Source organism: Lithobates pipiens, unplaced genomic scaffold (genome assembly GCF_037356315.1).
Source record: "Lithobates pipiens isolate NorthernLeopardFrog02 unplaced genomic scaffold, aLitPip1_a1.2 Scaffold_8, whole genome shotgun sequence".
Lineage (NCBI taxonomy): Eukaryota > Metazoa > Chordata > Amphibia > Anura > Ranidae > Lithobates > Lithobates pipiens.
The window spans coordinates 280,216,180-280,229,225 of NW_027507903.1; the positions used below are offsets into that span (position 1 = coordinate 280,216,180).

General features: G+C 44.6%; 1 protein-coding gene across 1 annotated transcript in view; it reads right to left on the reverse strand.

Moving 5' to 3' along the window:
* Positions 1–13,046, reverse strand: part of TXNRD1 (thioredoxin reductase 1) — a 154,387-nt gene that overhangs the window by 55,306 nt on the left and 86,035 nt on the right. The window contains exon 4 of the mRNA XM_077472116.1: positions 1,656–1,765. Within this exon, the coding sequence (XP_077328242.1) occupies positions 1,656–1,765 (110 nt within the window). The remainder of the gene's footprint in view (positions 1–1,655; positions 1,766–13,046) is intronic.

Consider the following 13,046-nt stretch of genomic DNA (forward strand, 5'->3'; position numbering starts at 1 on the left):
AGCCCCCTTTGCCCCCGTATAAATCTGGCCCTGACTCCAGCTCCCTTATAGTGTATCTAAAGCCAATTTATTTTTTAGTTTTGAACTGAGAAGGGAAGGTTTTGAACCCTGATGCTCAACCTGGGCTCATGGACTATATGCCATTGTTTGGCACTTATTGCGAGACCTCTGAACCTCTTTATCTCTTTCACACTATTTTACCTTTTCTGTACTGTCCATCCCTTTTCTCTGTTTATGTTTCTAACTAATACTAATAAAGACTAAGACTAACAAATATGCTGCAAATAATTCTTATTGGGTTTGTATGGAGCACATATGGGGAAGCATTGGTTTGTAAAGGGGCTGTAATAGAAGGGATCTCTAGCAGTCTCATGTAATGTTTCTCCAGTCTATGAGTGTCTCCTGAAGCATATCCCAAGTTTTTGACATATAGCATGTTTTCTGTGTCTGACTATCTTCTGTAACAGGCTGCAGTCTCTGACAGATTCTTTAGTATTAGGTTCACTTATTATTATGGGCAGCCCTTTGGTGATTTCAAGTGAGTTAATCACTGCTAAATTAGAATCTCTGTCAGGTTTTTATTGATGTTTGTGTCACTTTTGGGGATATTTCTCTGTTTCTGTTTCTCTATTTCTTTGTTCTGGTGACCATTGTCACTGGGAATGAAAGTGTGAGAACATTTGAAATTTAAGGTGGTCAATGGAATACGAATAAAAGTGAAATCTTCCAATGGGGATTACCTAATCCAGGCCACTTTGTATTATATTTCAAGGCAGGGAGTAAAGGTAAATTTCCACAATGGGAAGCCTTAAGCAACAAATCTTGACAGATGTTTTAACCATTCCTTATTCTATCGAAAAACTCAACTTTTTGCTTTAGATATATTTTAGGAGGCCCCTTCTGCACAGTTTGTGCATATTCTCCATGTTTTCCTCTGAGTGCTCTGGTTAGTTCCCACAACCCGAAATCTTACTGAAATATTAACTAGCATCTTTCCTAAAGTGTGAATAAAGTGAACATTTAACTCATGTGAGACATACAATGAATATTACGTAGGTGCTATATAAATGAATATACTTGGTAAATTAATTCAATGGAAAAAGTATACTCCTCCCTGCCAACTCCTCAATAATTTTTCTATAAACCCAGCCTCCTCCCCTTTAGAGGATGGGACATATACTGGTCATGATGCCACAAACACAATGCTCCCTCCTTATTAATACAAAACTTTTTAATTAACTAGTGCTTACATTGCCTTTTCTTGTTAGCCCAGGGATGTTCCATGCAAGGAATGAATTTACCTGGGGATGTCTAAATTAGAATTGTTAAACTCCCTGCACTTTTGGCAAAAATCCAAATAAACATATTTGTAAAATAAAATGCAAACAGATAGAAGTTAAAGCTTTATGTTTAACTTGCCTTGTTAATGTGTCAATGCAATACATATGAGATATAGAATGTAATTCATATATTGTCGTATCAAATCAACATAAACACAATTTTTGATACTAATAAAACAAATGTGACTGTGATAGATTTATACGAGTCAACAAGATTTTACATAAACTCTATTAAAATATAAATAACTGCCATACCAAGGCACAAATACAGATTTCTTTCAGCATGATAAATCTTACAAGGTAACATAACCATACCTGAATAACTTGATCGTAGCCACCAATAAGTTTCTCCTTCACAAAAACGTTAGGTAAGGCCGTTTCCATGGTATATTCATAAAGTTCTTCTTCAATTGTCAGTCCTGAGTCTATGAAGAAATCATAGGTGAGCACTACATTTATAAACTGAGGATGAGCCAAACAGGGAGGGACATGGAAATTTCACAACCTTATTATCACTTCCTTTCTTACACATCTAATGATTCCCCACTAAATGTGTCATCAAGTGTGACTTGCAAATCTCAAAAGATACAAGGAAGATAGCTCAACTTTCAAAGGACTTGGCAAGAGATTGAAGATATATCCAAAGATGAGGGCTTAATGTAATGCTTAAATATTGGTGTATATATTACCAAACAGTTTTTCCTTTCACTTTAACAAAAAAATTGAATATTACCACCTGAGCTAATGTTTACTGCTTGTTATTCTTTTATTAGTCTTATAACAAAACCATGCAAAATGTACAGTTCCTATAGTCTTAAACTGTGTTTTACAAACTTTTCATTGTGTATTTTTAATCAAATGAGTTTTCCAGATTACCAATTAGAATGGGTTTAAAAGGTTATTTTTTTACATGTAGATCTGTAAAAAAAAAAGATGAAAACAGTCTATAAATGATTTGCTATATGCATGGTTCTCAGCCTCTATATACAATTAAAATGTAACATATAATTTAAGTATACACACAAAAATAAAAAAAAGGCTTCAAAGCTTTGTCCTAATATTCTTGACAATAATCAGTTATTCCGATACCTCTTTTTGGGTCCCCATAACAGTGACAAGTTGTTGTTAGTGTCTCCTCATGTTTTCATGGAAAAATATCCTTGATTCCCAATAGAAATTAACTCTTCACACTGGAAACACAGTCAAGGCTGGATTTCTGCTTCTTCCATCTACCTCAAATGACCAGCATAACTTAGTATTACCCTAATTACTTTAGATGTCATAGTCACACAGAAAGATGCCAACAGCCTGTGAGTAAGATTGAGGACTAGAAAAGTAGGGCAAACTATTATCTTATTCTGACTTTATTTCGTTACAACGGGACTACGTTCAGGCTAGTAGCCAATAGCTTTGGTCTAGGATTTTTTTGTCGGAATGTCCGACCGTGTGTACAAGGGCTAAGACTGATTCCATTGTGGTAGCATGATTTTAGTATTGCTTGATGTTTCTTTAGACATAAATCAGTCAATGGATGTTATTATATGTGGAGATTTCTTTTTTAAAACCAACCGGTTCAACATGCGCATGATCACATGTAAGAGAGATATAATTAGCTTATAGGAAAAAGTAAAAGTAGTAGAACTTGCTTGCTTCATAATGACAAAGCACAAATCTCAATTTATATAAACGTGTTACTGCTCTAGATGTGCTTTTATTAGGTTTCTACTTCCTCAGCTTGGAATTTCCACATTGGTAAGACCTAGAAATAAAATGGATGTAATGGGGATCAATGTCTTTGACGTACATAAAATAATAATTTAATGTTAAAGTGAAAAAAATCTACATAGTCTTTAAGGGTATTTACAAAAGAAACTGGAAGACCTTTGTTGCATAAATATTCATCCCCTTTATTATTAAAAAAAACCTATACAAGCTCTAGCGCATGGGTGCTCAACCTGTGGCCCTACAGCTGTTGCATGAATACAGGTCTCGTGAGACATTGCAAGGCTGACCATTACAAGCATGATTCCTAGAGGCAGAGGCATGATGGCACTTGTAGTTCTGGAGCTGGAGGGCCACAGGTTGGGCACCCATGCTCTAATGCAGGGGTCTCCAAACTATGGCCCTCCAGTTGTTCAGGAACTACAATTCCCTTCATGCCTAATCATGTCTGTGAATGTCAGAGTTTTACAGTGCCTCATGGGATGTGTAGTTCCACAACAGCTGAAGGGATGTAGTTTGGAGATCCCTGCACTAGTGCAACTAACTGCCTTCTGATGTCATACATTTAACTGAATTGAGTCCTCCTGTCTGCAATTAATATCATATGGCCTAAAATAAAATACTACACATTTACTAGGCATGAGTAAATGTGCCTGTGTTCAGTTTGCTCTGCATTTGTCAAACACATAACGAAGTACAAAAATTGCCAAGTTAAAACCATGCCCCACTGTAGTCTATTGGGGGGGGGGGATCTTGAAAAAAAAATGTTGGCTTTTTTTAGGCTTATAGGCAAAAGATTGTTAAAGGGACAGTACCCAGCATGGGGAGCTGGGCATTGCCATGACAATTCCTAATAGAAAAGAAAAAAAATGAAAATACTGTACAGATTATAGAGGGTCCAATTTTAATGCAAATTCAAGGGCGACATGTGAAAAACACAATACTTTAACCACTTGAAGACATCTCCTTCCAGTCTAGGTAACTTTTCCTTACTGTCATATTTGAATGGCAATTACTTAGTCATGCAACACTGTAACCAAATTAATTCTCTATCATGTTTTTAAGCAAGATATAACTTTTTTCTAGTGATATTTAATAATCACGGTTGTTCTTGTTTTTTTTTTACCATATATAAATGAAAAAAGACCAAACATTTTGAGAAAAAAATGGGTTTCTTCGTTTTTGTTATAAAACTTTGCAAATGATTAATCTTTCATCCTTAATTTAGGCCAAAAGGTGTTCTGCTACATTTCTTTGGTAAAAATAGGCAAATAGGTGTAAAATAGTTTATTTATATGAAAGCTATAGAGTCTGGTGAGGAAGCCAGGAAGAGGATGGCGAGCTACAAGGCTGGTGATTCTAAAATGGAACAATTTAAAAGATACTTGGAGACGGCAGGAGTACTCGACACTCTTACTATAATATTGGTAGAGCTGTATGAAAAACCAGAGAAGCCCAACAATGCACTAGACTTTTTAAAACAGCACTTAGGTGCTGCAGGCCCTGAAACACAAGATGTGGAAGCTTTGCATTTGGAGGTCACAGAACTGAAACAAAAGTATCATAACTATGGTATGTATACTGTATGTGAATGTGTATATATACTGTATATATAATGTATCAACTCTGATGTACTAACTGACTCTCAATGCCAAAACAGTACAAACACCTGCAAAATTACCAATTTTTTGCAAAGTAGACAGTCCAAGGTATTTAGTAAGAGACATGATTATTTTTTAAAGTTGTAATTTTCTGACACAATTTTTGTAAAATTAGGAAAATATTTAAAATTTGATTTTATTTGTCACTGGTTATTTGTCACACACAGCATGGACATACTTACAATTACACAAAAAAAACTAATTTTTCTACTCCCCAGTATGGTGATACCATATGTTTGAGACTTTTTTGCTGCCAGATGCAAAGAGGGGCTCAAAATTTAAGAAACACCATCAGACTTTCAGAGGCATAAAAAATGCATCTGATTTTTTGACTTCCAATCACATTTCTTGAGGCCCTAAAGTGCCCGAATAGGGGAATCACCCACAAAATGATACCAATTTGCAAAGTAGACCCTCCACCATATTTAATTAGAGGCATGGTGAGACTTTTGAACATTACATTTTTTCCCACAAGTTTCTTGAAAATGAGAAAGAAAATTCAAATGTATTTTTCTACATACAGCTGTCACGTAAGATTTTTCTCACACACAGCACGGGCATACTTAGAATTACAACCCAAAACACATTCTGCTTGTGCTCCAGAGTTTGGGGTTATCGCATATGTGAGAATCTTTTGCAGCCTAGCCGCACAGGGCCCAAAATGAAGCAACTTCATGCTTTCAAGGGGCATAAATAAGGCATCTAATTTCTTGACTTTCTATCATGTGTTTGAGGCCCTGGAGTGCAAGGACAGTAGAAACACCCATAAAATTACCATATTTTAGAAACAAAATACCCCAAGGTATTTTTAAGAGGCATCATAATCCTTTAAAAATATATTTTTTGCTGCCACACATTTTTAAAGAAAGGATCTTTTTTTACACAGTTAAAAATTTATTAAATGTTCGTAACCTGACAACATATATAATATAATATAATATTTTGGCAGCCTAGTTGCATAGAGGGGCCCAGAATTCAAGGAACTCCTTCAACCTTTCAAGGGGCATAAATGATTTAATTTCCTGACTACCTATCACAGTTTTGGAGTCTGTGGAGCACCAGGATAGCAGAAACACACACAAAATGGTCACATTTTGGAGCGTATACACCCCAAGGTCTTTTTTTAGGACATGGTGATTCTTTTGAAGATTTCAAGTTTCAGGAAAAGGAAAATTAATTTTTTCACACACAGTTGTCAATTTAATAATATCTTTTTCACATAGCAGGGACATACATTATATCTTACATAATACAAAAATCAACCAATTGTACCAAAAACACTGTACACGTCACCTCTATATGAGTGATGAGGGAATATAGCTTAGTGTAGCATCACCTATAGCTGTCCCCATTACTATAAACCAAGCAAGCCTAGCCTACTGGTATATGGCTGCCCCCAGGCATGCCATGCTCACTGGCCAGGAAGTACAGGCAGAAACTAGGAACAAAAGAGTTGCCACGGTTCCAGGAGTTCAATTGTCCACAGAGGATGGCTGGGACTGGTGTCTTACAGGAACATAGCCAGTGGTACATGCAGATGGGTAGCAGGCAGAAACATGGTTAGCAAACAGGCAAAAGATTACTCCAGGCAGCAGGCTGGAGTAATGTTCTATAAACAGGCCGGGGTTAGTACAGGTGTCAGGCAGTAACAACACTGCAATGGTATGGCAGAAATCATGGACACTGTACTGGCTGCACTGGTCACACTGTACAGATGTGGCAGCAATTAGGGACACTTGATGGCTACAGTGGCTCTGGTGACACTGTCGAAACTAACAACCAGGAACATGTTTGCTGGTTGTTCTGGTCTGGTGATATTGTAACTGGTGTGTTGATGGAGTACACTGATTTGGTGACACTGGGATTGGTATGGCAGTGATCATGGACACTGCTGCAGGCTGCACTGGTCTGGTGTGGCAGCAATCAGGAACACTGTTTCTAGCTTACATTGGTCTGGTGACACTGGAACTTTTGTGGTGACGATCAAGAACACTGATGCTGGCATAAACTGGTCTGGTGACACTGGGACTATAGGGGCAGTGATCAGGAACACTGTTGCTGGCTTACAGTGGTCTGGTGACACTTGGACTTGTGTGGCAGTGATCATGAATACTGATGATGACATACAATGGTCTGGTGACACTGGGACTGGAGTGGCAGTGATCAGGAACACTGTTTCTGGCTTACACTGGTCTGTTGACACAGAGGACTGGTGTGGCAGCATTCATAAATGATGTTGTTGGCTTACACTGGTCTGGGGAAACTGGGACTGGAGTGGAGGCGATCAGAAACACTGTTAATAGCGTACACTGGTCTGGTGAACAAAGCAGAGGGGGAAGGAGGAACACAGCACAAAAGATATAGTGCACTATCATCAATAAAATGCTTTATTAGAAACAAACCATCCTACGTACAAGATTAAAAACATCACTGGCAGGGGGAACATGAGAAACTTCTGGAAATATGAAAATGGGGGAGCTATGGCAAGCTCCCTGGCCAAGGGCATGGGTAGAGATGGACATCTGGTGCTTTGGAAAGCCTGGCTTGATGACATATGAGCCACACTTATCGCCAGTTCCAACAGTGCTGCCCCCTCTATGGAATGTCACCACGCTGGGGTGGGTAGCCTTGTTAGGTAAACTGAGAAAGAGGAAATTGCTTCGAAACACATCCTGAGCATACTCCGGTTGTGACGTCACATGGGGGGGCTTGGAATTGCGGACAAGCAGTGTAATCACACAAGGCTTTCCAGGGTACCAGCAGTCCAGACACTGCTTTTCCATTTTCACCCATGCTGCTGGCCAGGGCACTTGGAGGAGTCCAAAGTCAACAAATTTTCACACTGCCAGCAGTTTCTCATTTTCCTCCGTCGGTGATGTTTTTAACCCTGTGAGTAGGATACTTTATTTCTAAAAAAAAAAATTTATTTATGATACTACACTATGGTTTTTGTGCTGTGTTCCTCCCTCCCCCCTCTGCTTTGTTTTAACAAACCAGAATGTTCCTTTATTGCAAACAATGAAGACACGTTACATCAAATAAGTCCAACATGGACCAAATCCAAGCAAAGAAAAACAAAATATAGTACATGTACCGGAAGCAGACATAAAATGAAAATACATATCCAAAAAAAGGGAAAACGGGAAAGTTACAGGGAATAAGACAAAGAGAAGGAAAAAAAAAAAAAAAAGGTAATTAGAAGGACGTGGGACCCCCACTCTCCCACCCAACGGCCCCACCCTCAGCCCGTCCATGCCATCCATACCTTGGAGAATTTTTGGGGACAGTGTCTGTTCATGTAAGTGAGTTTATATAACGGGAGCACCGCATTGATGGACTTTTCCCACATACCAACCGTAGGGGGGGAAGAGGTGTGCCACCTCAGTATAATTTCCCTTTTGGCATAGAACAGGAGGTAAGTCAACAGCAGTTTGGTATATCTGGGCCTCTGATCATCGTCCTGAATCCCCAGCAAAGCCAACTCCGGCGACAGGGGGAGTTCCAGCTGGAGGCGACCATTAATAGTGTCAACTACCTGGGCCCAGTATTTAGCAACTTTGGGACAACTCCAGAACATATGGAAATACGTGCCCACAGCCTGTTTGCATCTGGGGCAGTCCCGCGATCACTGGGGATACAGTTTATGAAGCCTTTGGGGAGTGTAGTAGACCCTGTGCAGGAATTTAACCTGAATCAGCTTTTCCCTGGAGGATATCAGGATAGCGGCGCTATCCGCCAGACAGTCCTCCCAGTCAGACCTATCCAGGCCAGGTAAGTCTGCCTTCCACAGGTCCCACAATTTATGCATCTTAGCAGAGTCCATCCGTAACAGGCCAAGGTACAGATCCGACAGGGGCCTATCCACCCTCTCCTGCACTAGTATCCCCTCAATAGGGTCCATCTGCAGTCTAATCGGGGAGGGGAACTGTGCCCCGATGGCATGGCGTAACTGGAGGTAGCGGAACAGCATCCAACCCGGCAAGCGGTACTTCTCCCGGAGGGCTGAGTAGGAGAGCAAGACACCATCCTCGTATATGTTCCCCAACGTGCTAATCCCATATCGAACCCAAATCCGCGGATCCGGCACTCTCTGTACATGGGAAAGACCAGGGTTGCCCCAAAGAGGGCAGTGAGGGGACCAGTCCCGCGGGCCAACAAGCCCTCGTCTGGCCACCATCCATGCCCTGAGGGTAGTTTTTGTAGGTGCCGGGAGCTCGCTGCGTGCCCGCCCCCCCTTATATACCAAGGCGCTCAGCTCAGTGAATGACCCCACGACCTCCGCTTCTAAGCACACAGCAGCATTCCCTCTAGGGAGCGCGAGCCACCACCGAACCGAGACCAACACCGCCGCCCAAAAGTACGCCCGATAATCCGGTAACGCCAACCCCCCACAGCGGGCAGGGAGCATCAGGGTAGCACGAGCCAGCCGGGGGGTCCCCCCCCTCCAAATAAAGGAGCCCACGCATTTGTCCACCTCCGCAAAGAAGGACTTGGGCACCCAGGTAGGACTTTGGCGAAAAACATACAAGAATTTGGGGAGGAAAATCATCTTCAGCAGATTGATGCGGCCCATAAGGTTCAGAGGGAGGGTGGCCCAAGCCGCACACCTAGTCCGAAGCTGGGACAGGACCGGCTGCAGATTAAGCTCCCCAAAGCTTGACAGCTCCCTTCCAACCCGGATGCCCAAGTATTTAAATTGATCGACCCAGCGGAGAGGCACATCTACAGTGCGGTCCTGAACTTGCGGGTCAATTGGAAATAAAATGGATTTGGACCAATTGATGCGGATACCGGAAAATCTACCAAAGGTGTTAAAGATCTCAAGAGCCGCTGACAGGGAGTCATCCGCATCCTGGAGATACAGAAGGGCATCATCCGCGTATAACGAAATTTTCTCCTCCAGCGATCCCAGCCGCAGCCCCCGCACCCTCTCCGAGGCCCTAACCAGCACCGCCAGAGGCTCAATCGCCAATGCAAACAGGGCCGGGGAAAGGGGCAGCCCTGCCTCGTACCCCGCTGTAGTGGGAAGGATGTCGAGAGGCTATTATTGGTCCGAACACGGGCCCGAGGTTCCCGATACAGTATCCGCAGCCAACGGAGAAACCTAGGCCCAAACCCGAAGCGACCCAAGAGTTCCCATAAAAAGACCCATTCGACCGAGTCAAGCGCCTTTTCGGCGTCCAGGGAGGCGATGACCCGTTTCCCGCAGTTACTATGCGCTATGGATAAGTTAATAAAAAGGCGCCGGAGGTTGATGTCGGTGCACTTCCCGGGCACAAACCCAGTTTGGTCTGAGTGGACCACCTCCTCTAATACCGCAGACAACCTGTTCGCCAGGATTTTCGCCAGCACCTTGACATCTACATTCAAGAGCGATATCGGACGGTAAGAGGAGCAGTCTTCAGGATCCTTACCCGGTTTGGGCACCAACACCACCACCGCCTCATACATAGATGCCGGTAGTGCCTCCAGACGGAAGCACTGAGCATACAGGGACACCAGCCGGGGGGCCAGTAGATCTAAATACTGTGAGTAAAATTCCCTAGGCAGGCCATCTGCCCCAGGGGTCCTCCCTGCCTGCAATTGCGACAGGGCAGCCTGGACCTCCTCCAAGGTAATATCCTTCTCCAGTGCCGAACATGCCTGAACACTAAGGGACGGAAGGGGAACACCCTCCAGGTATCCAGACAGCTCCTGAGAGCTATAGTCCACCCTGGTCGAGTATAGGTGTCGATAGTACTGGGCAAATCGTAGATTCACCTCCTCTGAGGACCGCAGTAATGTCCCGTCCAAGGCCCGTACCCCAGGAATGTGGTTGACCGCAAACTGTCCCTTAGCCAGCCATGCCATCAGACGTCCAGTCTTGTCCCCGTACTCAAAAATTTTTTGGGCTGTAACTAGCCGTGACTTCTGCATCCCCTCCACCCGATTCAGGGACAACCGGTGCAATGCAAATTGCCATTCCCCATAGGCCAGCTGATCAGGATTAGCCACATACACTTCCTCCTTTTCCTTAGCAACCCGCTCTAGTTCATCCAGGGAGTGGGAGGCCTGCCTGCGAGCGGCCGAAATCCTAGCAATATATTCCCCCAGCCTCATTCTCCAGCCAGAAGTGGCACATCCCCTCCTGTACTGCCTCCCGCACCCCCTCATCCTCCACCCAGTACCTGGACAGCCTCCATATCCGCTCCCCCGGCTGCCCATACGACAACCTAAGGAGCAGCGGAGCATGGTCCGAAATTCCCCTGGACAGGATGTCCACCTCCAATAACCGCCGAAGCATGGAGCCGGAGGCGTACACCATATCAATGCGGGACAGGGTACGGTAAGTATTAGAGTGGCACGTGAACCGCCTGGAGTCCGGGTTAAACCGGCGCCAGACGTCTGTCAGGGCGAAGCTGTCAGCCCAGGCAGCCAAACCAGGCGTCCACCTAGACGTCGCACCCATCCTATCCACATCAGGGGTTGAAGTCAAATTAAAGTCCCCCATTATCAAAACATCTTCCACCCCATAGGAGACCACTTGCTGCATCAACTCATGAAGCAGGGCCACATCCGCCGGGGGGGGGGAGATATAACCCCACTAAAATGCAAGGGCTGTCAGCTAGCAAGGCATGAAGGATCACATATCTTCCGGCAGGGTCAGTCTTGATATCCAAGAGCTGGAAAGGCAGCTGCTTGTGTATCAGTATACTGACCCCCCTAGAGTAAGTAGACTGCGTGGAGTGGTAGTGCGAGCCAACCCAGGCCCTTTTTAAACCCAGAATCCGAGAACCCAACAGATGAGTCTCCTGTAATACACAGACTTGTGGGGAGTATTTTTTAAGGTAGTTAAAAACCAGCGTCCTCTTTTGGGCAGAGTTCAGCCCCCGTACATTCCAGGAGATCATAGAAACCTTGGCCATTGTACCAGTAAAATAGAATGAGGCACACAGGACCGGACAGGTGCAGCGGCAGACAGTGCCAGCGCCCCCTCCAACCAAGCAGCACTGAGCCACCCCCACCGCCTCCCCCCCGTCCCACAGTCACCCATATTGGATATTTGAGCATGCCTTAAAGGAACAGAACAACAAAACATAAGAAAATAAATCAGAACATAACAAACCAACACCCACAGAGTGGGCAAACCCCAGTTAGCAACGGCCAACTTCCCCCCCCCTCCCCCACCCCGCAGAGCCCACCCAAGGTAAGTCTGCATGTTTCCCTAAAAACCGGCCCGAAGGCAACTAATAGCAGGAGGCGTGCGTGTTCTCAAGAGGCAGCAACGTGCAACGCCTCATCAGCTGCAACAGTTAGAGTCACTCAATCTGTGCTGCCCTCATGTCTGTGTAAAACAGCATCAATTCCATGAGATGCTGCCTGAAATTTTAAACCGTGTCAAGAAGATCACCCGACCGAGGCCAGGGGTGCAAACTTAAAGTACCTTGTGCTTCGCAGAAATGTACTGGAGAACCATCACTGTCCTGGAAAGCAGCGGGCATAAACGGACCGAAAGTGCAGGGGAGGCAGATGAAACAACCCTCAGCTTATGGAACTGTAGCCTGAAAGGTTCCTTTGAAGGTCAGGGGATTCATCATAGTGAAGACACCAGCAAAACGCTCCAGCACCCCCTTCTCCTCTTCCATGTATACAGTGTGACAGTTGGTCACTCCGATGTAAGTCTGCCCAACCGCAGCTATCTGGACCATATAAATAGCTAGGGTCTGCACGGAACACTCCACCGGCTTGATATAAAGCTGGGTCTCCTTGGGCTGCAGTGCTCGCTTGGGACAACCAAGCTTCCCCAGGTGCTGGACAAGATGTAGTTCCCCAAGTGTTAATCTAGGGGGGAAAACAGCATCTGCAACGGAGCCAGCGCGAGCCCCACAATTCCCCCCTCCCACATGCCAGGCGTCCAAAGCAAGTCCCAATAGAGTCCCCCCCACAAGTCCAAAGGCACCTAACCACCCCACTGCACGGGTCAATCCAACCAGTACTCACAGTCCAGCAGCCTAATAGACAAGGTAACTTGGTTCAGGTGTTCGGTACATCTTCATCCCCGTGGGGGGATAGTTTCAATCCACGCGGCCGCCTCCTTAGGGGACAGGAAAAACCTGGTAGTTTCCCCATCAATCACCCGGAGCTTGGCAGGGAAGAGTACGCTGTACTTGATGCCCTTCGCCCGAAGAGCCGCCTTCACAGCATCAAAGGAGCGGCGGAGCTTCTGCGTCTCCAGGGAGAAATCCGGGAACAGCATCAGCCGGTTATTCTGGTAGGTCAGCTCCCCCGCCGCCCTAGCCGCCCGAAGCAGCTCATCTCGGTCCCGGAAATTTAGCAGGCGTAG